Source organism: Pleurodeles waltl, chromosome 9, assembly GCF_031143425.1.
Source record: "Pleurodeles waltl isolate 20211129_DDA chromosome 9, aPleWal1.hap1.20221129, whole genome shotgun sequence".
Classification (NCBI taxonomy): domain Eukaryota; kingdom Metazoa; phylum Chordata; class Amphibia; order Caudata; family Salamandridae; genus Pleurodeles; species Pleurodeles waltl.
The window spans coordinates 539,664,684-539,689,665 of record NC_090448.1 but is presented as its reverse complement, the minus strand read 5'-3'; the positions used below and the strand labels follow the sequence as shown (position 1 = coordinate 539,689,665).

The 24,982-nt window shown below is 41.8% G+C and overlaps 1 protein-coding gene across 2 annotated transcripts in view; it reads right to left on the bottom strand.

The window, feature by feature from the left end:
• ACTR10 (actin related protein 10) overlaps nucleotides 1-24,982 on the bottom strand; it is a 247,924-nt gene that overhangs the window by 175,231 nt on the left and 47,711 nt on the right. For both annotated transcript variants that reach the window (XM_069207450.1, XM_069207451.1), the window contains exons 5-8: nucleotides 22,879-22,986; nucleotides 21,043-21,110; nucleotides 16,605-16,684; nucleotides 3,882-3,917 (exon numbers count right to left, since the gene is read on the bottom strand). In XM_069207450.1, the coding sequence (XP_069063551.1) occupies nucleotides 3,882-3,917; nucleotides 16,605-16,684; nucleotides 21,043-21,110; nucleotides 22,879-22,986 (292 nt within the window). The remainder of the gene's footprint in view (nucleotides 1-3,881; nucleotides 3,918-16,604; nucleotides 16,685-21,042; nucleotides 21,111-22,878; nucleotides 22,987-24,982) is intronic.

Sequence of the window (24,982 nt, the reverse complement as noted above, 5' to 3'; positions counted from 1 at the left end):
GACACCCCTGCTTTCACAAATGTAGAGCAGTAGGTCGCCTATTCTCCTACATCGCCCCCAAAAAATGGTCTGACCTCCCACTAAAAATATCAGAGCTTCCTCCTTGCTGCTGGAGTTTGGCAAGAATCTAAAGAACTGGCTCTTTGAATAATGTGGGGACAACATGTCTTCACATCGGCCCAAGCACCTAGATACCCTCACGTATGATTAGAAGGCTCTAAAATTCAACATAATATAACTTTTTGCCGTGCAGCAGCACACAAAGGAGTGGGGACTCTTCTGCGTTCGCCACTCGTGGACTCTGATATAGTGCAAGCAGCTAAGTAATTAAATTAGATGAACTAGTACCTACTCAGATGGCCCCTTCTTGAGAGTAAGGCGAGGAGGAGAGGGGCCATCAGAGTATCCTTCCACTCCTCATCCAATGCCTCACACCCATATCAACATCCAAAGCAGACTTAAGATACAAAAACATATCTGGAATACATATGACAATGGTTCTGTGATCCTGTAGGCCTTTCTGCAGCTGAATGTACTAGTTGGATGCTTTGTCAAGTGTTGGCTGGTTAATTTTTAAAGTGTGGGATGCTAATCCATGTCCTGAATTGGAACAAGTAAGCAACCAGAGTGAGTCACTGTAGAATGATTGAGGCTGGGCGGGTCTGCTTGAGAATATCTGAAAACAAACTTGGCATAATGGGCATTTTATAGCTCTATTTTCACAAAAATTTGGTAAAAATCCTGAGAGTCTGAAGATCAACGTTTGTGCTGTGCTAATCAAACGCTACCATCACTGGGTGCTTGAGACGCACCCTCCACAACAAAACCTTCACAAAATGATGACAAAAAAACTGGACTTACTTAAAATATAACGTCTTCTAAATGTTAGACAGAGCTGTAAGCATTGTAAGCAGTAAACACATGAGTATGGAAGGTCACCTATCCTACATATTTTTAAATCATCCTTCTCAACTGAATTTTCCCATCGAGCCTCTACCAAGTATATTCTCAGACAAATGTTACAACTGTTTCTCTACAAGGAGGAAGGGGCAGGGTAAACAAAGCAAAGATTACACAAATCTCACAATCACAGGCCACGGACATCTCAGCTGGACAATTTTAATGATTCAGACAGCAGTGCTATGAAATTGCCAAATATAAGATAATATACGTAGGATCCCACACCTTATTGAGAAAGCAAATAAACACAGTACCTCGCTGCTTATCCAACAAATGACACATAGAAGGCATTTGACCGTGTGGAGTGGGCCTTTCTCCAACAGGTCTTAGAAAAGGTGGGGATAGGACCTACAATGCAAAAACATATCTGGGCACACTATCAAAACCAAGGGTGAGACTCATATTCAAGGGAGTGAAGACAGATAGCTTTGCTCTGACTCATGGGACAAGACAAGAGTGCCCCACTATTATTTGCTCTCTCCATAGAGACTCTTGCTCAGTTGATTAGGCAAACCCCCTGAGTACAGGGAATGAGTAGAAGGAGAGTACAACACAAAATCCACTTGTTTACTGACAACATCTTACTGACACATTTGAAACCCCCCCCGCCCAACCCTTCCCCTCTCCCTCCCGTAAATAAGAGCAATCTGACCCCTCCTACACGACTATGGCACCGTCTCAGGTTTCAAAATACATTTAAAAAATAAGGAATCTGGGAATCAACACCAAAGGATAGGTTGGTGCAGAAATAGAGACCCTTCCTCCCTTTAAATGGGCAAAGAAATCCATTGGATATCTAGGAGTGCAGATTACCCCAATGCTTCAGGGGCTGTACAGGGCAAACTACCTCACCATCGTAAGAGAAGTGAAAAATGACCAGAGCAGACAGGGACCACTATTCATATCATGGATAGTAATGAAGAAGGCCTTTAAAATGCATGTGCTTTCTAGGTTGCTATATTTTTTCCAAGGCGTACCTGTGGCAATCTCTGCACAAGATAAGCATTTATTACATAAGTGATGCAATCAATTTGTTGGGCAAAAAGCAGACCCAGATTAGCGAGAAAGGTCCTCCAAACAACCAGGAACTCTGGTGGCATAAGCGTCTATGCCATTATAACATATTTTGCTGGCATCACAACTTTGCATCGCCTTTAAATGGTCCCTCAGTCACAAAACAGTGGCTATTTTGGAAATGCATTTTGTTGGCAGATCCCTTTAGGACCTTCTCAGGCTCCCTAAAAATATGCAACCAAAAGTACTCTATGTTTCTATGTGTCAGACGTGTTATGGCCACTAAGGAATTGTGGGAGTTGTCCTCTAGGTCCCTAACAAGCATGACCTCCTCCTCCCCTTTTAATTCAGATCCTGAGCAAACTAGATATCTCTCCGCCAATGGACACAACTCAATTAGCCACATGGAGGCAGGGGGACTGCACTATTTTGAGGTATCTCCTTCACAACACCACAGTTAAATCCTTCACCCAGGACCGGACAGATTTCAAACTATCTGAGAACAGCCCTTAGATATTTCCAGTTTCATCCCTGGGGGATGCACCCGCTGAATAGAGAGATTCAGACGAGGGAACTATTGTATTTTGAAAAACAGTTTCCCACCTATGACTCTATGAAAGGCCTGCTATCAGATATATACACAACACTTAAGGCTTTGCCAGTAAATCACAAATGGCTCTTCGTGCAGAAATGGAAATCAATACTCCAGGGGAATGCCACACGAAGAATGGACGAGGCTTTGAAGAGACACCCTCCGGCTGATTTGCAGCATTCAGGGAATGAAGACTTGTTATCAAATCAAGTATAGCTGGTATATAATTCCATACAAAATAAATTCTATCCACACATGGACATTTGTTAGAATAAGGGCTAGAGGGTATGTTTATACTCATTTGATGGTCCTGCCCGGTGTTAGCAACATTCCGGAAAGAAAGCCTGAGACACATAAAGGAGGAAAAGGGGTCTACCAATCCCAGAAGACCCACCACGGCCCTTCTGGGCATTTGACCACAGGGATAGAAGGAACTGAATACGTGCCAATGACCTGCCATCACCCATACGTTACTGAGTGAAACAAGAAATACCATTGCTCTTGAAGACCCCAAAAAGCCTTGATGTGCAGGCATGGTCCCATAGACTATGAAATGCCCTGCCATGGAAATGCTCTCATTTAATCTAAAAGACAAACACAATAAATGTTTAACTGCTTGGCAGTCCTTGATGTGCTATCTAAAAGAAGATGCATCTAATCTGAAATGCCCTCGCTCACTGAGAGCACTTGAGACTTTCCGGGTCAACAGAACACTAGGACCCTGAACACTCTTGAACCGGCAGTAATTATTTTTTGGCAACCGGAAAATCTTGGACAGTGCTGTCAAATGAACACTAAGGGAATGCACTGCACGTAGTCGGGTAGCGGTAAAATGGGGATGTTCACAATGTTAGGGGACCTTATCTCAATGTATTACTGCTGGATGTATTTCTATCTCTTGTGAAAATAATATATATGTTTTTATTTTAAAAAGATGCATTAACAATCTTGATGTTGCATACAGTAACTTATACAATTATACAGACCAGTAATATACATTGAAATAAAAAGAAGAGTGACAACAAGCAGAAAACTGATTGTGATATTTTGAGTGTTACCCTTTCCATTTCATTTTCTTTTCTTGTTCAAAATAACAAGAAGACGTGTTATCAAACAAGAAAATATTTGACAAATCAGTTCATGGCGTCTAATGTACACATAACTTTCAGAAACCCCCCTTTCCAAAATGTACACTGTTGTTAGTACCAGCATTCATAGCAATGATCAGTCTTTGATCAATGGGAGGACCAATTCAATAGAACAGAGTTATACAGAAGAAAAATTAAACATTTTATTTTTAAGTGAGGAATCTTACCTTTAATGTCTTCAACGATGGCTTCTGAGACAGAACCTAATAAATGATTTGGGAAAAAAAAATTCAACAATGTTTGCACAATACAAATGAACTATGCACACCATCAAAAATATAGCTACTAGACCCTTCACTCCCAATTTAGACTTCAAAAGAATACAGAGATTCTAATTAAACAGCACAGGACTAGATTTCAACGATAAACTTGGTAGTAGTATTTTGAAAGCCAAGTCATAAACATAATGGTTCCCACACTTTAAATCTAAGTTCAGTGGGACTCCACATTAAATGCAATGAAACATTTTAATTTTCCTACGTCACAGTACTGTAATTGAAAGTACCAACAGAGTTCATTGTCCCCCACAGTTAATCAGAGCTCTATCTTCAGTTGCCCAGTCTGGTTTAACTTCACTTTCTAGATCTCATAAGGATTAAGATAGTGGTAATGTTCTTATTCCTTTGGGATTAAAGTGCCACAAATACAATTATGTAAGCTGTTTTTCCTTCTCCCTTCATAGAAAATACACAAGAGGTCACTCTTTCACCATAATCATGTAGCAATACAGAGATCATAGTGCATAAAGAAGACAGTTAGCATAACGTGCAAAACAATGCTGAGTATCTTAAAGCCTGTCTTTTGTGTATGTATGCAGACTCTTCTCAGAAATTGAACCTGAGGGACTTGCTTAAGTAAACAGCAACATCTTCCATCAACCTTAAAAAAGAATACCCAGCAATCTTTGAAGCAGGCTGCTTAGCCAACACACATTTAATGAGGAAACACCCGATACAGTGCCACCAAAACAAGTTTGACAAAATTGGATTTCCTAAAAGTTCTAGGTATAAGGAAGTAAGTAAAGTTATAAAGGTTTTTCACCAGTCTCTCCCCAAAAATGAAATGCTGCATACAAAAATGAAACTGCTGTGAGAAAGAATACCTTTCCAAAGGTTATCAACATATTCCAATACTTGTGTGAACACATTGCTTTAAGAAATCCATGGAAAACAGTGCATAATACTGCCACTGCAAAAGAGCATGATGCAGCAATACTAGTAAAAGTAGCTGAGAAAGGGATGCAAGAGAAGAGGAGCATGGTGAATAGCAATCCTTTGAAAGGCACCTGCATATAACAAAGGATGGAAGAGACTGGTCTGCCACACATCTACAAAAATATAAAAACAAGGATAAGAAAGAAAAAAAATTATTTGTTTTAAAACAGGCAAACATCCATATGCCAGTTGAGAAAACTCAGTGACAAGGTACATATAAACTGAAACCAGTCTGGGGTTGCAGGTTTCCCTTCAGAGGAGACTTGGCCTGGCAGTCCTGGCTGGACTATTCCTATTGGTGCAGAAACAAGCCTGATTTTGTACGAGGGAAGTTCTTGTCTGGAATGGGCAAAAAAACAACAATGGCCAAGAATGCAGTCCAGAGTAATGACCAGCGGCTGTGATTAATTCAAGCATTCCACCCATCACCTCTTAGGTTCCCTCGAGGGAGTGTTTCCAGTCACCAGTGTTGCTGCTAATGATATACTTAAACGAACAAAAGGTGATGGGATGAACGTTTACAATAAGTCTAACTACTGGCAATTGCTCCGTGTAGAATTTCAACCAGTCATTGTTTTGCCCACTACAGGGAGTGCAGAATTATTAGGCAAATGAGTATTTTGACCACATCATCCTCTTTATGCATGTTGTCTTACTCCAAGCTGTATAGGCTCGAAAGCCTACTACCAATTAAGCATATTAGGTGATGTGCATCTCTGTAATGAGAAGGGGTGTGGTCTAATGACATCAACACCCTATATCAGGTGTGCATAATTATTAGGCAACTTCCTTTCCTTTGGCAAAATGGGTCAAAAGAAGGACTTGACAGGCTCAGAAAAGTCAAAAATAGTGAGATATCTTGCAGAGGGATGCAGCACTCTTAAAATTGCAAAGCTTCTGAAGCGTGATCATCGAACAATCCAGCGTTTCATTCAAAATAGTCAACAGGGTCGCAAGAAGCGTGTGGAAAAACCAAGGCGCAAAATAACTGCCCATGAACTGAGAAAAGTCAAGCGTGCAGCTGCCACGATGCCACTTGCCACCAGTTTGGCCATATTTCAGAGCTGCAACATCACTGGAGTGCCCAAAAGCACAAGGTGTGCAATACTCAGAGACATGGCCAAGGTAAGAAAGGCTGAAAGACGACCACCACTGAACAAGACACACAAGCTGAAACGTCAAGACTGGGCCAATAAATATCTCAAGACTGATTTTTCTAAGGTTTTATGGACTGATGAAATGAGAGTGAGTCTTGATGGGCCAGATGGATGGGCCCGTGGCTGGATTGGTAAAGGGCAGAGAGCTCCAGTCCGACTCAGACGCCAGCAAGGTGGAGGTGGAGTACTGGTTTGGGCTGGTATCATCAAAGATGAGCTTGTGGGGCCTTTTCGGTTGAGGATGGAGTCAAGCTCAACTCCCAGTCCTACTGCCAGTTCCTGGAAGACACCTTCTTCAAGCAGTGGTACAGGAAGAAGTCTGCATCCTTCAAGAAAAACATGATTTTCATGCAGGACAATGCTCCATCACACGCGTCCAAGTACTCCACAGCGTGGCTGGCAAGAAAGGGTATAAAAGAAGGAAATCTAATGACATGGCCTCCTTGTTCACCTGATCTGAACCCCATTGAGAACCTGTGGTCCATCACCAAATGTGAGATTTACAAGGAGGGAAAACAGTACACCTCTCTGAACAGTGTCTGGGAGGCTGTGGTTGCTGCTGCACGCAATGTTGATGGTGAACAGATCAAAACACTGACAGAATCCATGGATGGCAGGCTTTTGAGTGTCCTTGCAAAGAAAGGTGGCTATATTGGTCACTGATTTGTTTTTGTTTTGTTTTTGAATGTCAGAAATGTATATTTGTGAATGTTGAGATGTTATATTGGTTTCACTGGTAATAATAAATAATTGAAATGGGTATATATATTTTTTTTGTTAAGTTGCCTAATAATTATGCACAGTAATAGTCACCTGCACACACAGATATCCCCCTAACATAGCTAAAACTAAAAACAAACTAAAAACTACTTCCAAAAATATTCAGCTTTGATATTAATGAGTTTTTTGGGTTCATTGAGAACATGGTTGTCGTTCAATAATAAAATTAATCCTCAAAAATACAACTTGCCTAATAATTCTGCACTCCCTGTATGCTATCTCAGAATGCCCCCCCTGCCCCCCCCCAGCAAATCATTTATCAGCCTGCTCCAAGAGGAACAGGCCAGCCTAAACTGCCAGGCTGGGTACTCCCTGAACTGGAAAAGCTACCCAAGACCAGATAAGATGTGGGCCCCTTACTCACCATGCCAGAGGAACCAAGCTACACCAAAGTGACGAGCCCCAATCAGACTAAAACCAGTCCTGGGTTGCTGAGTTGCTTGTTTTCTGGTAATACAAGGAAGTCATGTTTACCCCCCAAACAGGGAGGTTACACAGGTGTGAGAACGAATTGCACACCACAACAGAATGGAGCCAACTAATGGACTTTGGTGATTTAGAAAACGATGTTTAGAAAATATACTCGTTTTTATGATCTCATAACAAAACAATTAAATAATGAAACATTATAAAACCCAGACAGAGCATCATCTCCAATCCCCTCAAGTTTGCAAACATCAGCTGTAACCATTGGGTTCAATCTTACTGTGAAGCGCTCACAATACAACAAAAGCCATCTACAACTTTTCCCACTGTTTATGGTAATAGTGCTAAGAATCTCCATTCGTTCCCTATTAAATTCAATTTTGCTCCTGACATCGAATCCAGGCTTCCCAAATCTTATCCAATTTGTGTTGGGCAGCCATGACTTGCATACACACTTCTTTTCATTGCCATTTACAACTCAATATATTTACACCAAACATATATCTCTTGGAGGCATGGGTGCACCATGATTGTGCTCCATCATAGGGTGCCACCATTAGACCTAGATATGCACAGTTTGTGGTATGTCGCTCTAAAGTCTGCAAATTCCAAATTTCCAACAGCTTTAATTTAGCAGATAGATCAACTGGGAACCCTTACATTTTAACAAGTAAGTCTCCTACTGGGTTCTGGGAAAACTTGAACCTTTGGTTTCCCTCCCATCCACAGCCACTGAGGCATATTGCAGAGGTATGTTTCCCCCATGGTAATATGTGTGCTCTAGTGTAGTATAGCCAATGAAAACCCTTCCTGGGGGATCAATAAAAAAACAGTACATATTGCTACTTCCCTCAGGTACACAAGTGCTTCTTTCCAGTCCCAGTCTGGCAGGGGACCTGCATCAGTTCATCTGCTTAAACCTCATGCAAGTCAGTGTATCAGGCAAATCATTAAGTACTGCCTTATATATCAATGAGTCTTCTTTCCACACCTGGCTTGAAAGGGGAGCTACTTGAAAGACCTATTAAATACATAGAGTGGGATTTGGCACCTTCAAGATCAGAATTTACGGTCTTTGTATGCTTCCGTACATGTGCTTTATCATTCCAGATCCCATGTAGTAGTGGCACTGTAATGCAAGAAGAACTATTCTACATCACCAAAGTACTCTGAATTGTCACACATTGAGTTCCTGATCACACACATGAACTGTACAAAGAAAGTCATTTTTGTTTTGTTTGTCACTGCAGTATTGTTTTGGTCAGGCATCAAAATGAAAGCAAGCTCTTTCGGCTTTGCAATTGTTTGTTTCATAAGTGCTCATGCACGATTGTGCTTTTCACTGGGGAACATTCTGGATGGTTTCTACTAGCAACAACATAGTTCTGAAGGTCCTACTACCGTTAGAGGAATCTAAGTAATTTATACACCCCCAGTTCATATTCTGAGTAGAGCTGTTCAAACGATATCATTCCCTTGGAACGCAGAGGTCTCCTACTTTAGTTATCCTAATTATATGCCCGCAACTGAACCCCTCCAAACGTGTTAAATGTTTGAGACTGGTACTAAACTACAGTGGACATTTCTTTGGTTATTAAGAAATGTAAACATCAATTCAATGGCTGCTTTCCAAGAGTATATTAAAGACTGCGGGTTAGAGCAGTTTTTTCCGGAATCTGGATGGATATTTGGTATGTGGATACCGTTTATTTCACATTGCTACTTGGCTGATAGTGAATGATATTTGCTGCAATGAGGCAAAAACTCAGTCATTCAGTATCGCCAATTGGGAGGCGCAAGAGTACTTTTGTATGTGAGGCACCTCTAGTCCACCTTTAAATAAACTACTACTGAGTGTTGCAAGAGAGGTAGCGGGTGAACCTCCATCTTAGAAGAGAGTGCAGAAAAACACATTTCGATCAATAGTGCATTTTGAAGAACACATAACAATCTCAGAAGCACAGTAATTTGGTAAAATGCTGCTCTTCTAAGAAGGGAAAACAGGAGTGAATTCGAGTGAATTCAAGTGAATCGGGTTCTCCCTTGCTTCCTAAAATACTGATATGTTGGTATTATATATGTATTCCTTACTTCTGGATTTGTGAATCCCCCAGTATCTAAAGTTACTACCCGAAATTTGAAAGAGGAAGCTGGAAAGTAAGGCATGTGCCCATTTATTCCTTTACAATAGCAGAGTTTATACCCAATTAATTCCAAAGACCAAATAGTCACCATCATTCTTAGTAATGTATAAGAATGCCAACTGCCTAATCAGGATCGGCCTTGCACAGAATGATGACATCTGGCAACGTGGATATTCTGTCATTCCACATTTCCTTCCATCTAATTCCTAATTAAGTCTCTCTGTAGACAACACATCAGTGGTTCCAGAAACAGTGCAAACAGGAGCGGCGGTAGGGTGTCCTTGCCTGCTGCCTCTGTAACTCAAATTAATTTAAAGGAATAGAACTGGCTTTAATTCTAGACAGCAGTAGATGTGTCTAGACTTGTTTCCCTAAACATGGACAAGGCTACAACAGGGCAGGAGAGTAATTCAGTTCACAGAAATATTTATGTGCATTAGAATGGACAGAGAAGTGTTATTAGCCTTCCTTAGAGTTTTGCCAAGGATCAACCTACCAACGGAAGCAATAAAGCTTCTATGTTTTCAATGAGTATTCAAGAAGCCATTAAGTTTGAAAGATCTAGCTCTCATTTCTTCCAAGACCTGATTAAAATATCCACCTATGATGAGTGAGGCTTCTAGTAATCACATTAACCAGGACTGACGTATTTTACGGATCAATAGCTGCAGTTCTGGGAGAGATACACTGAGACAACGACCACTCTTTTGCCATCCCATACCCCCAATTTCACAATGTAACTTGCCTGAGAAATCATCCATCGCAACGAGGGTATGTTTATTGTAGAAATATTACACCGGACATGTAGGTATTGAGTATACAGTCAATGCTCCTGTTAATTTTACTGCACAGACCATTCACATTCCAGGCAAGCTGCAGTCTCAAATTATTGTTTTATATGCCATTTCTACTGTAGTTTAGTCAAGGTCACTGGATAGTGTGCCCTACCCCCTCTCATGCATATGCTTCAAGACAGACCAGTCAACAAACACAACAATCTTTTAAATTCTAGAAGCATCTTACTCTTTCACACAACAGGTCTACAACTACTAACAAACCTAGAAATGGTTTCTGTCATTCGATAGTTAGTCTAACTTAAAACGAGGTTAGTGTTAACCTTTTTCAGCAATCAATGAGGGGTAATCTACACAGGAGTACATTTTCATCTGGTACTATCATTATCGCCTGCATTATGTAATGCGCAGTCCAAACTATTGAATATCAAATGAGGGCTAAAAGGTAATTTGCTAGTCGTATGCAAGATGATTTATGAAGCTACTCCATGGGGACATAGGCAACAAATAATCCAAACATGTTCATCGAGTCAATGGACTGCATCCACAAAGCAGTGGAGAAACCTGTCAAAACATTAAGGAAAATTTAAAGATTTACATTTTTCTCAAATCTCATCCCACCGCAATTTCTTCAGTATCAAAGTCAATTTACTGTGTGGTTTGCTAGTCTGATCGTTGTCGATGTCTGTCTGCTTACTGACTGAAGTTCAACCTCCCAATTGTTCCAACTCCATTAGAGTTCAGAAGAATTAACAGCCTGTAGTGTCATCCTTCTTCTTTTATATTGTCGGATTAAGTCTCTGACTTCTCGTTTTCCTTGATATTTGGCAGTCATTGAGCCAGTTCCAGCCTTAGTCTGCCAAGAGAACATGCAAGATTTTATAATCAGCAGTGATCTGTAGACAAGTAGAAAAGTCTATCATATATTTTGAACGCTTGTCAAAGAGCTTCCTTGACTGCCTCAAAATTGTACTGACGTTGTTCTTTGGTTGTCGACAATGACAGTGAACTGGAGGATTCATGTGTTTTCATAGAGAATTGTTCCCTTTAATCAAATAACGTGAAGACAGCACCTCAGTATTTGTAACTGAGCAGTGTGCTATGATCGTCCTTGACGGTGTCCAGACAGGTGGGGAGCAATGTCAAAGTAGGTGCTGCTCCTTGTATCCTACTCCAAGGATCCACCTCTGACCTGTGGACCTCAGAGCCACAGTTTTTCCCTACGTTGGGAGTGATCAATCACCCCAGGAACAGGGTGCAGTGGGGGTTCAAGGATATACTCAGGACACTCCGGTGTTAAGCATTAGACATCTTCAAACAACCTCTAGAGATAGGCAGTCTCACGAGAAGGCCAGTAGGGGAAGGTAGAAAGTATGCTGCTTAACATCCCTAGTGTGATCCACTTGCACCACCCTCAATGCTTCCCCTGCAGCCGCCCAATTTGCCTTACCACTTTACATCCCATAGATGGCTCCTGCCTTTAATTCAGTTGTCGGCTGATTTCACAACGGTAGCTCGGGGTACCAATTCTGCTTGGACACCTTTCAGGGCTACTCTTCAGGGCCACCGTAAAACAATTCTTCTCCTCTGTTTGTCCAAAAGACTTCTCCACTGCCAGGTTCAGGAATATTCATTCATACAGCTATTTTGCAGGGTGAACCGAGTATTTAAACAGTAGGCAATAGAAATTTCTCTAGCTAGCGACCATCTTCGACCGCATCTAAGCCAGTTTTTAACCTCTCCATCGCAGCACTAGAGGAGTCTGATGAGGCACAGACGACTCCGAAGTTGTCAGAAATAAAATGAGAACGAGTGTGTGCTTGGGAGCTGGGGGTCGTTCCAGGGATGCTGCAAATAATCCCACAGCTTCATTGGCAGTGGTTTTGCAAGGGAAGGCAAGGAACAGTTCTAGCAGAGGAGCCAATGAAGCTGCTCGATAGCTTAACAGTTCTGTAATCTAGACAGCAAATTGAGGTATGTGGTGATTTATTCACTAAAGGATTAGTTTACATATTTAAATTTATACTTTGCCTTGTCTTTTATGTGGAAGCAAGGCTTGGCAGTCAGGAGGCTAAACTATTACGTTAGTATTGCTACGCAAGTCATAAATACACAAATGTTTGAACGCAAAACTATCTGTGCTGTGTAAAAGAGGAATGAAGTACAAAAGGGTAAACTGGTTGTAGGAAGTTGGCTCTGTATGCACTATTTCAAAGTAAGGAATAGTATGCACAGAGTCCAAGGGTTCTCCTTAGAGGTAAGATAGTGGCAAAAAGAGATCATTCCAATGCTCTATTTTGTGGTAGTGGGGTCGAGCAGTAGGCTTATCAAAGGAGTAGTGTTAAGCATTTGTTGTACATACACAAGCAATAAATGAGGAACACACACTCAGAGACAATTCCAGGCCAATAGGTTTTTGTATAGAAAAATATCTTTTCTTAGTTTATTTTAAGAACCACAGGTTCAAGATTTACATGTAATACTTCAAATGAAAGGTATTGCAGGTAGGTACTTTAGGAACTTTGAATTAGCAAAATAGCATATACAGTTTTCACATAAATCACATATAGCTATTTTAAAACTAGACAGTGCAATTTTCAACAGTTCCTGGGGGAGGTAAGTGTTTGTTAGTTTTTGCAGGTAAGTAAACCACCTATGGGGTTCAAGTTTGGGTCCAAGGTAGCCCACCGTTGGGGGTTCAGAGCAACCCCAAAGTTACCACACCAGCAGCTCAGGGCCAGTCAGGTGCAGAGGTCAAAGTGGTGCCCAAAACGCATAGGCTTCAATGGAGAAGGGGGTACCCCGGTTCCAGTCTGCCAGCAGGTAAGTACCCGCGTCTTCGGAGGGCAGACCAGGGGGGTTTTGTAGGGCACCGGGGGGGACACAAGTCAGCACAGAAAGTACACCCTCAGCAGCGCGTGGGCGGCTGGGTGCAGTGTGCAAACACGCGTCAGGTTTTCAATAGGTTTCAATGGGAGACCAAGGGGTCTCTTCAGCGATGCAGGCAGGCAAGGGGGGGGGGGGGGCTCCTCGGGGTAGCCACCACCTGGGCAAGGGAGAGGGCCTCCTGGGGGTCGCTCCTGCACTGGAGTTCGGAACTTTCAGGTCCTGGGGGCTGCGGGTGCAGAGTCTTTACCAGGCGTCGGGATTGGAGGAGCAGGCAGTCGCGGTCAGGGGGAGCCTCGGGATTCCCTCTGCAGGAGTCGCTGTGGGGGCAACTCTGGCTACTCACGGTCTCGCAGTCGCCGGGGAGTCCTCCCTGAAGTGTTTGTTCTCCACAAGTCGAGCCGGGGGCGTCGGGTGCAGAGTAGCAAGTCTCACGCTTCCGGCGGGAAACGCAGGTTGTTTTAAAGTTGCTCCTTTGTTACAAAGTTGCATTCTTGGATGAACAGAGCCGCTGTCCTCGGGAGTTCTTGGTCCTTCTAGAGCAGGGCAGTGCTCTGAGGATTCAGAGGTCGCTGGTCCCTGGGGAAAGCGTCGCTGGAGCAGTATCTTTAGAAGGGGGGGAGACAGGCCGGTAGAGCTGGGGCCAAAGCAGTTGGTGTCTCCGTCTTCTCTGCAGGGTTTTTCAGCTTAGCAATCCTCTTCTTCTTAGGTTGCAGGAATCTGAGTTCCTAGGTTCTGGGGAGCCCTTAAATACTAAATTTAAGGGCGTGTTTAGGTCTGGGGGGTTAGTAGCCAATGGCTACTAGCCCTGAGGGTGGGTACACCCTCTTTGTGCCTCCTCCCAAGGGGAGGGGGGAACATTCCTATCCCTATTGGGGGAATACTCCATCTGCAAGATGGAGGATTTCTAAAAGTCAGAGTCACCTCAGCTCTGGACACCTTAGGGGCTGTCCTGACTGGCCAGTGACTCCTCCTTGTTTTTCTCATTATCTCCTCTGGCCTTGCCGCCAAAAGTGGGGCCGTGGCCGGAGGGGGCGGGCAACTCCACTAGCTGGAGTGCCCTGTGGTGCTGTAACAAAGGGGGTGAGCCTTTGAGGCTCACCGCCAGGTGTTACAGTTCCTGCAGGGGGAGGTGTGAAGCACCTCCACCCAGTACAGGCTTTGTTACTAGACACAGAGTGACAAAGGCACTCTCCCCAAGTGGCCAGCAACATGTCTGGTGTGTGGCAGGCTGCTAGAACTAGTCAGCCTACACGGATAGTCGGTTAAGGTTTCAGGGGGCACCTCTAAGGTGCCCTCTGGGGTGTATGTTACAATAAAATGTACACTGGCATCAGTGTGCATTTATTGTGCTGACAAGTTTGATACCAAACTTCACAGTTTTCAGTGTAGCCATTATGGTGCTGTGGAGTTCATGCATGACAGACTCCCAGACCATATACTCTTATGGCTACCCTGCACTTACAATGTCTAAGGTTTTGCTTAGACCCTGTAGGGGCATAGTGCTCATGCACTTATGCCCTCACCTATGGTATAGTGCACCCTGCCTTGGGGCTGTAAGGCCTGCTAGAGGTGTGACTTATCTATACTTCATAGGCAGTGTGAGGTTGGCATGGCACCCTGAGGGGAGTGCCATGTCGACTTAGTCTTTTTATCCACACTAGCACACACAAGCTGGCAAGCAGTGGGTCTGTGCTGAGTGAGGGGTCCCCAGGGTGGCATAAGATATGCTGCAGCCCTTAGAGACCTTCCCTGGCTTCAGGGCCCTTGGTACCAGGGGTACCAGTTACAAGGGACTTACCTGGATGCCAGGGTGTGCCAATTGTGGAAACAAAAGTACAGGTTAGGGAAAGAACACTGGTGCTGGGGCCTGGTTAGCAGGCCTCAGCACACTTTCAAATCAAAACTTAGCATCAGCAAAGGCAAAAAGTCAGGGGGTAACCATGCCAAGGAGGCATTTCCTTACACTGGTTGATCAGTATAGGGAAAGGTGCGGAAGACATTGTGACGCAAAGGGTTAATTAGCTTGAACAGTGTAGATGAGCGTGATGCCTGCCAAAGCCAGAGCAACGTGGAAGAAATTCACGATGTTCGCTTTCAAGCTTGTTTTCTTTTGACATTCCGTAGATAAACTTATTCGCAGCTGCATGTGTGAGAAACAGGCTGTGAAGGAGATTCAGTCTCAACCTTGAGAACGAGACCACAGTAAAAGATGGAATGAAAACAATGGCCAGGGAACGGCAAGGCAGCCAAGAGACATGTACTGATAACATAGCTAGAAAATACTGGAAGGGGACAGAATCCAAGCTTCAGGTTACTTAAACACTGAAAGGTGGGTGAGGGAATTGAAGCTCGCAGATGGAGTTGTGAAACTGTCATCTTCAGACCCAGAGCTGCCTTCCTGTTGTGCTGTTCCAAGACCGTGACGCTCGAGGGGGAGAGAGGTCCAAGCGGGCGGTAGAGGGCTTCCCAGCATTTCGTGGACTAAGTTAAGTTCCACCCAGGGATGAAAGGCTTTTGTTTCTCTGCTCTAATATTATGATTGATTATTATGCTTGCAATGTGTTTATAATCTGAAGAATTCAGCTCGTTTACAGTTTTTCCTTACTGAACATCGTAGTGTGAGCCTGCTACAGTAATTGAAATATGCATTTTAGTGTGCAGTAAATCAAAGCTCATCTGAAGTATTCAACTCGTTTATATTCTGCTTCCTGAACATTGTAGTGTATCACATTTTGGTATACAATTATTCCAAGTTTATATCTGTCAATGAACTCTTTGCTCAGATGTATACATAGATGCTCTTTGTAGTGTACTTATATATAAATAAATAGATGCTTTTTCATTGCTATTCTTATTCTGTCAATGAACTCTTTGCTCATAGGTATACATAGATGCTCTTTGTAGTGTACTTATATATGAATAGATGCTTTTCATTGCTATTCTTATTCCACTATTGTTGATGTGCTAAATGCCTGCATTTACATGAAATTCTAGTAAAGCTAAATTGTATTCATAATTGGCGTGTGGTCCTTCGTTGAGCGTCCTTATTGACTTAAACCAAACATGTGTCAATCAGTCACCTGGATAAGACACTGGTGCAGGTTATACCTATAGGGACTTCACTTCTGGTGGCACACAAAATGCTGTATGGCATGTATGAACATCTCTGGAACCACTTAATACATATCCAAGAACTGTAGTGAATCCCAGCTTGGTATTCATGGGCATTTAAAGAGATCATATCAGGAGAATGAAAGAATCTTATAGAAAAACAATTAGTATGATCCCTCAGGTTAGGCTGAAGGTGGTATCAAAAGGTGGATTCCAACAATGGCTTCACACAGAAGACATCCTAAATTACATGTCGTCATTGGTTTTTAAACTTCAGGATGTAATCTTTCAAGATATGTAATATTTGATCTTGGAAGGAAAACAAAAAATGCAGAATGCTATGTTCAATAAAGAAATTAATATAAGGAACATTACCCATCACAGATGGAAGTGGCTGTCCCTTTGCCGTGCCCGTATCAACAGTGCATTGCTCTAGTAGTTGAGTTTCCAGCTCCCTAAAAGTTTAAAAATAACAAGTCAATAAAAATATAAAACAGTTTAAACACCACGTCACTTTTCTTCTATCTGCAAGTCCAAAACAGGGATGTTCTTAAGCTGCACATTGGACTAGGAATACAGACATTTAAAGTTTTTTTTTTCCTTAGGTAAAAAGAGGACGCGACTTGAGCACTGGTATATTTTTTCTCCCTCTTCTCTGTTGTCTCACCTCTTGAACAGCACTGCATAAACAAGAGCCAAAAGTGCAAAAATTACACACTGTGCAGCTCAGCTACGAATAAATGATAAAAGGACCCAGTCTGGAACATGCTATGTTACGCAATGTTTATAGAGCACATAGCTCACTACTGGGAATCACCAAAGCCGGTTTTGGTCAAAGAGTTTTGGACTGTCTAATCAAGGGTGCTCTATTGGGGCAGTTGGGTCTTGTGACAAGCCACCTTACCCATGTTTGTGCACCAAAGGGAGTGGCAGGGTTTGCAAACCACATAATCCATGTGCAATCCATGTGCAAAAACAGCGAGCGGTGGAACCTCTGAAGCAGGAGGGCAGAAGAGGAATAAGACTTGAGACCTTCCACACCATGCTGAAGTTCATGTGTGTTCTAGCCAGACTCTGGGTGGTACAGTGCAATCTACTTTCTTACCAATGTGGGAGCAATAGGGAAGCCAGAGGGTGCTTGCATCTTATTGTGTCGTTATCCCCATCTTCATGTCTTCCTATGTGTATGCTCTCTAATGTAGGTGAAAAGTAAATGTTTTAGTATTTCCGTTACGACTGTACCTGCATCACTGTCTACATATGCTTGCCCAGCTCTTTGTTTTTCCTCTCTTCTACCTCATTTGCCTGTGACCACGCCCTTATGTGTGTGTTCACGCCTCACTGTCAAGTGGTGGAGAAGGAAGTGAATACAAGAGACGGGTACTATAGTCATCCAAACAAACATCCTCTAATTGGCCAGAGACTTCCATTGTGAGACGACTACGTTAACTTTCACCCTAATGGACAACGGCTCTACGTGACCTCTGAGAAAATGTTTTTGGGTAAATTTCAACTTTGAAAATCCATCTTACCCAACCTGCTCCCTTAAAATTTCCAGGCATTCACCAAGTTTTCAAACCATCAAAGAGATTGTGGTAACTCAAAATCGCAATCACCAATTTGGTTTTCATAATGGATCACATAGACCACTCTTTTCTTTTAATTTTTCCTCTCCATCCTCATCCGTAGCACTATTCTTTCCTGCTTTTTTCTCCTGAGGTGGTAGATTATGACCTTCAGCCGTCTGACCTCCCCTGCTTTTTCTCCTTTGCTGTGAATCCATCTTATTCTCTCTCCTCCTCCTTCTTTGTTTTTGTTCTGTTTGATTGTGCTTGAGGAAGAGGTACTCACGTACTTGCCTCTAATGTCCTTTATATTTACTGACACTATTTCCTTTCACCCCAGAGCTTTGTCATCTAAACGACCCGTTTCCCAAAATCTTAAATCCTTTTTCCCTTCCCTTCTACATTCCACTCTCATATGACTTCCCCATTTTTCTTACTAGTTTCCCTTTTGCTGCTGCCTGCCATCTGTGGTCACTAAATAGTTTGGGCCATGTTAGAAAGTGGAAAAAGGAATAACACACCTATAAAGTTTGTCTTTTTCTTTTTCCCATCACTCCAACTTTTGAATTAAAAGCTACACAGACTTACTTTTTTTTTAATTGTCTTCCTGACCGAAGATTTGCTCCCCAACCTTAATGTTTCCCACTTTTCTCAAAATTTTGTTTAATCTCAGAAATGTTTGTTCCCTTCACGAAATGTCTTTACACCTCTATCATGTTTCAGTATTTGCTAAATGTAGCTTTTTTCCAATTATATTAAATACTACATAATGACAGTACTAACACTAAAGTAAAATGCTAGTAAAGAACAAGTTTAAAACAACGTCTCCTTAATTCCAAACTCCTGTTACAAGACACAATAACAGTTCCTATACTTCTTTAGGCACTTTGAATATTTGTTTGGGAAATGATAAAACCATTTATGTCTAAATCTCATCAGATCAATGAGGTGGACATTACTGCTGAATAAAGGAACCAGGAAACAGCCTCTTTTCTCCCTTCCAAACCAACAATTCCCCTCCATTAGACCGCAACACACATCACCACTCACATCAGCAGTGAAGGACAACTGTGAGGTGCTTTATGCCCAAACGGTTGGAGTAATCCTGCTTCCGATACTTTTCAGGTCTTTTACAAATATAAGTCAAGGACCCTAAGATGCCTTAAAAATGATGGACCTAGTAAGTCCAGTGAAAGGAAGTTAAAAATGGGGTCCCTATTTTTCCAAATTGCTGTGGAGCACCAAGCATCTCAGAAATGACCTTTGGTAGCTAGTGGTACCCCATGAGATCCCAATGGTCTGCTTTCCTGCTACCAATATATCAGACATTGGTATAAATAGAAATGCATCCTTTGGTTAAGAGATGTCTGAAATGGTGCCTACAAGTTTGGTCTCAGGGTTCCCCTGTTGTGTGCTCAATACCTTCTAAAACTCCCATCAGAAATCCTCAACTTTAGGGCAGTTATACAATTAAGTATGTGATTGTGCTTTGTGAGTCAAAGCTCCTCCCAGCAGACAGCAATTCAATAGGTACTCATACTGTGCAGCATTAACGGGGAGTAGTGTCACCTATAAATGTTATATGTGGTGTTTCCGTCCACTTTGCATCTGCTTTGACAGTGGACATTGTTTTATGACACATCTCCATTATTCCTCAGTTTTTGATAATGGAGCTATTATCTGGTGGCTGTTAGTTTAAGACCTTGGGGCTGCCTTAAGCATGGCTGAATTGATCAGTTTCAGTGAGCTGAAAGTCCTAAATCATGCATTGGGATTTTTCTAAGTAGCACTTAACTGACTAGGTCTCTTACCAAGGTCAATCACCCACCTTCTATTTTGCAAAATCCCCTCCAATCACCACAGGCAAGAAGTCCTTGTTCCAAAAGAACAGGATGATCAGTGAGGGCTCTTTCATCAGCCTTCCCATCTCATACCTTTGCTGTCTCACGCCTGCAGTGTTGCTCGAGTCATTGGGGAGATAGACGATCTGCTACTCCTCTGCTAGTTTGAGATCCAAGAGACCTCACAAAGTGGCTGCTCTGTTTCTCAGTGTCTATCCTCAACCGCTCCATTTTATATTGCATCTGAGAGGCTTTATAACACCATTTCAGTTCTGGAACCCCCCGGAACCCCTCTACTGATATCAACAGCCTTTGAGAGATTGAGATTCTAGTTATTTTCTGGATCAGATCAATATCTTGCACATTCTTTGCAACTCTATGAAAGTTCTGCACAAACAGGCAATGGTAAGTCTGAAAAAAGTATAGAATATTAGGCAATAATTCATCATGATGAAGCCAATTGTGCCTATCCATGAGACTGCAACAGTGTTCCACCTCTGCAGAACTTTCTTAATGGAATTTGGCTGCTCCCTGTACCACTTCTTTCTCTTAGGTGGTATGTAAACCCACTGTTATATAGCCCCTCAGGTACTTTACTGGCCTCTACTGCCATTTGATAGACATTTTCCCCTTCAAATGCTCCATCATGTTCAGATATAAGGCCAAGTTAAACACCTCCGATTGGTCATGTTCATCTTGAAACCTGCCCCAATATTTGTAGCTTCACTAGGAGCTTGGGGACTAAGGCTGTCAGTTTCTTTAAAAAACATTTCTGTTTTATTGTTTTTCTATTTATATACACTCAACTGCACAGTACAAATATGAGGTTTTAAATGTAATAGAGGTTTAAGCACGTCATCAGTGGCCATAAACAATTCAAATGTCGATCTGATCTTTTGTGGTCTGGGACTGTCACCGATTTGTTGTGGCAAAATGTTCGACCTTCAAGAGGGGGGGCATAGGACAACCCTGCCTCAATCCCGATCTATGTCTATCATGCCTGCCAAACAAGTTATGGGAAACAACATGAACAGACAACATATTGTGGACTACTGTCACAATTTTAAAACTACACTCATTGGCAATTCGAGGAATATTCATGCTATAGGCTCACAATTTTGAGGTGGCAAAGAGATGCGGTTCAAAACATTTACATAGTAAATACAGACAGAGGACCACTGTAGTGCAAAGAACGATTAACTGCTTTGGTTGAACAGAGAACACACCGTTTATCTGATATTTCCCGCTAGGCATCCACACAAGTTATAGAATTCTGAGTAAGCAAATTAAACAACAATGTTGTTGTTTACAGAAACGCTTATTACAGGTGTGGTCAAACAATATTATAAAAACACATACTTTATATTTGTAAGTCACACGAATATATGTCTTCTCATGAACACTTACTTGTGAATAGCCCTTCCGCCTAGGGGAAGGGCTTCCCAGCAATTCAGAATCGGTATTCCTTCATAAATCTGGATGGAGCTAAAGAAATTCTAACAGTATAACAACACAAACAATGTTTTGCACAATACAAAAAGGGTACATTTTCACAAGCAGTCCCAAAGCAAAGGAGCAGAGCTGAAGTCTTGAGTACTAGTCTTGTTCAACAAAAACAGCAAGAGACTGGAGCCCATTCATATATGCTTGTTGTAAAGTAAATTGCTGTATGACTGTGCACCACAGTTGAGTAACCGGCCCACTGGATAGTGGTTGGTTCTAATAGGCAAGATGCTCAGAGGCACATTTTATCAGTGTGCAGACCAGAATCACTCAGGCGTTCCCAGTGATAGCTGCTGGGAATCGCAACCACAGGACAAATTCACATGCTTTGGTCCAAAGTCACGTTCTTCAGCAAACTTATGCCTGAAGGTGAAATTTTGTAAATCTTTTCAGTCTAATTACCCACTAAGAGGTTCTGGATCGGATTGATGGTTGAACCTAAACATGACAATGCAAAACAGTTACTTTTTCACATGTCTATACAATGCATGATTTCACTGTAGGATTAAGTTGTAGCTGATCATCAAATTTCTTGTAAGATGAGGTTCTTGTTGCTAGCTCCACACTTCTTAACCATGAAACGGTCTGAACCTTAGCTGCTATTACTACGGCTGAAATCTGTGCCTGTAGGTTAAATGTACATGCAGTGCTTAACCAACTGAGCAACAAACAGCTTAACTTGTCTGTCTTTGTGTGTTTACATGTATTTGCCCGTGTGTCTAGGCTTTGTGTGCATACATTTATAGTTTTGTGAACTCATATGTTAACGTTCCTGTGTGCCATTCTTTTCTCTATTTTATCAGCAACTTCAGACAAACTCCCTTTCGTGAGAATGCCATTGCATCAACAATTGTCAGGGGGCCTCACACTCCAAATGTCAAGGTACTTGGTCTAGAGACCACTTTGCTTCGTTGAATACTGATCAAATCCCCTAATATTGGATCAAAGCATTCCTGGACCCTTCCGCAGATGAGTTCTACTTCTAATACCTGGGAAGTTTACCTTACTCTGAACATCCATAAGTGGCTCTCCAAAGCATACTTCCTCAGCCTCACTCTTAAGAGTCAACAATTCAGCCAATCATTCAAGCTACAATCTCAGCTGACCAAGTGCGATAGTGTAATTATAATAATAAAACCAGGACACTTCCAATGCCTCATTCTCTGGATATGAAACCTCGAATTTCTTCTAAAGACTTACACTTTGCATTACTATCTAGGTTAATTCAAGTAGAACATTTATTGCTCTACCATCCGAGGACTAAAGATGTCCTTGTATAAGGGGACTAATTGTTATAAATACCCTTAGCAATTGAAAAAGTCACTAAAAAGGCATTAAAAAGGTTTTTTCAAACTAGTGTTCCTACAAACGTTCATTTTTAAATAAACTGTTTGCAATTGTTTTGTTTATATTTGCAAAGATTATGAATGCTGTAGCATAAAAAGCTTACCTTTCCTAGGTTTTTTTGCAATACAAAGAGAATAACAGGTAACCTTCCGAGTGCTTAGTATGCATTGACATGCAAAACCTTTTATTTTAATAATTTAATTCCCTGAGACTAATCCACCATCCATGACAACCTCCTTTATGATGCAGAATACTTAGGGACTAATTGTTTAGGTGGACACTACTTTTTACAGTTTTGTGTAAGACAGAATTTCTAGATTTGGGGCGCTATATAAAACGAACTATAAATGGGATGCAATGTTTTCTTGCCAATAAATGTTCATCAAAAGATACAGGCAACACCAGACTTTCTGCATATCCACAGTCCAGGACCATGGCTGAATTAATTCCAAGAGTCAATAAAGACATCAAATGGGTTGGAGCAAACAGAACTGATGGAACCTAGAACAAAACAAATCATACAGATTAATATTTTAAACAGAAACACGAATATCAACATAACTTTAGTAACACAATGCAAATCTTTCAAATACAAATTGCCACATTAGTTTGTAAGCTACCTTGGACATGTTGTAAATCTTCTGAAACTATGAAGTTGTTGTTTTTACTGCAAGTGTTTGAGGTAGCTACAGGATCAGTTAAGGATCAAGCCAGCTATGGTTTCCATGTTCAATAGCTCCATTTACACAACATAAACGCCAACAACTGTGGAGAGTTTATCTAAGAGGAATGCCAAAGTAAGCATTTTCCTTAACCAAACTTTGTGAAATATTCCTTTTACTTGCAGTGGACATACTCAAAAACATGTATACAAATACAAGTTAACTAAATTTAAACAAATGATCAAATCAGATGGGAAAATGTAGGTGTAAAAGCATTTGGGTCAATAAAGGTGGACACAGAAAACTGGGAACTCAAAAAACCCTGACAAAGAGACATGGCCCTTAGTTTAATGTCAGCTAGCTCAGAAAATTCAGGACTAATCAAAGCAGCCAGACTGCTGAACTCACACCCAGCTGCCATTCGGACAGAACCCAAACTAGCTAGGTTTAGGAAAGTGTTATAATGAGGTAGCTGGCAGGTCTTCAGTAATGTGTAAATGTTTATTTACTTAGTGATTCTCAGACGTGGTGCCTCCTCCACCAGTCAGAAGATAACTGCCAGTGGATGGAACTGCCACACACAACCAATCAACTCAGAATGTTATAGGGTAGACATTCTTCCCCTAAACTTACATTACGAAAGAAGGTCACAACAGAAAGGTACCAAAAGCTACCTTTCCAAACAGTAGTACTAACTATTCCCTCTTTCACTTCAGGTCCATTAATATTAATTGATCAGCACCAACAACCTTACCATTAGTGAGCTATACAAATAAATATACCTTAAAAGATCACTTAAGTGTTTGCAGCTTCAAGGAGAGCATGGATATTTACTGCTCCCTTTTGTACTCTCAGTAAGGGTTTAGGGAATACATCTGAAAGCCAACTAGGCATGGGTTTATAATGTGTTCACGAGTAGAAAATCCTCAAAGTGGTACATTTCATAATGATGCTCTTACATGAAAAGTACCATCTTCCACAATGCTGCCGATCTGGGGAACAAAGAAAGTGAGACATCAATTATGAAACTGCAGTGCCTGACACTTGCTACTGGGAGACATTAGAGTCCCATGTCTTTTATCCAAATGTCTGAAGAGTAGATTCACCGCAGCCTAACACCTACCTCTGTGTGGGCTTCACATTCGGACAAGTAGTATTAAACCAGAAAGTGACTATTTGTAAAAAAAAAAAAAAAAAAGATTGCAACATGACTGCTGATGGGCTAAGATTTATCAGGGCCCAGGTCACTGAAATATATGTAAATAAAAATCTAAGCACTGGACTAAGATAGGTTCAAGTTAAAAAGGAAACACCATAAGGAAAATAATTCTAGAAGTGCTCATCTGAAAGATCTAAGTTGTGGAGAGAAGGGCTCTTGTCCATCAGGACAGAACATGATGTGCCACTGAAGAGAACCTGATGAAAAATGATTTGAATGATGGTTTAACAAAACCTGAGCACAGATACTGCCATGTTTTATTGCCGCTCACAGGTCATCCAGCAAGAGTGACTATGACAGGTTCTGTCAGTTGCTGGGCAGAAGTATAAAGAAGATACTGGCCCACAACAAACATTTTGCTCTGTTCAGTAGCTCTCCCCACTAGCCTGCTGAGCATATTACAAATGGGGCACACAACTGAGAGAAATGTGGAATCCAACATTTGGTTCATAAGGAGAGGAAGTGCTTAGAAGACCAGGGGACCACACCTCAGATGAGGGAGCAAATTATGAGTTGATGACGTATAGTACTTGCCAGTTCCTTTAAAGAGGGGAGGAACAAGCCTGGTGCGTTACAGAAGGTACATTCAAGATGGGAACAAACAGGAGTTTGGGTC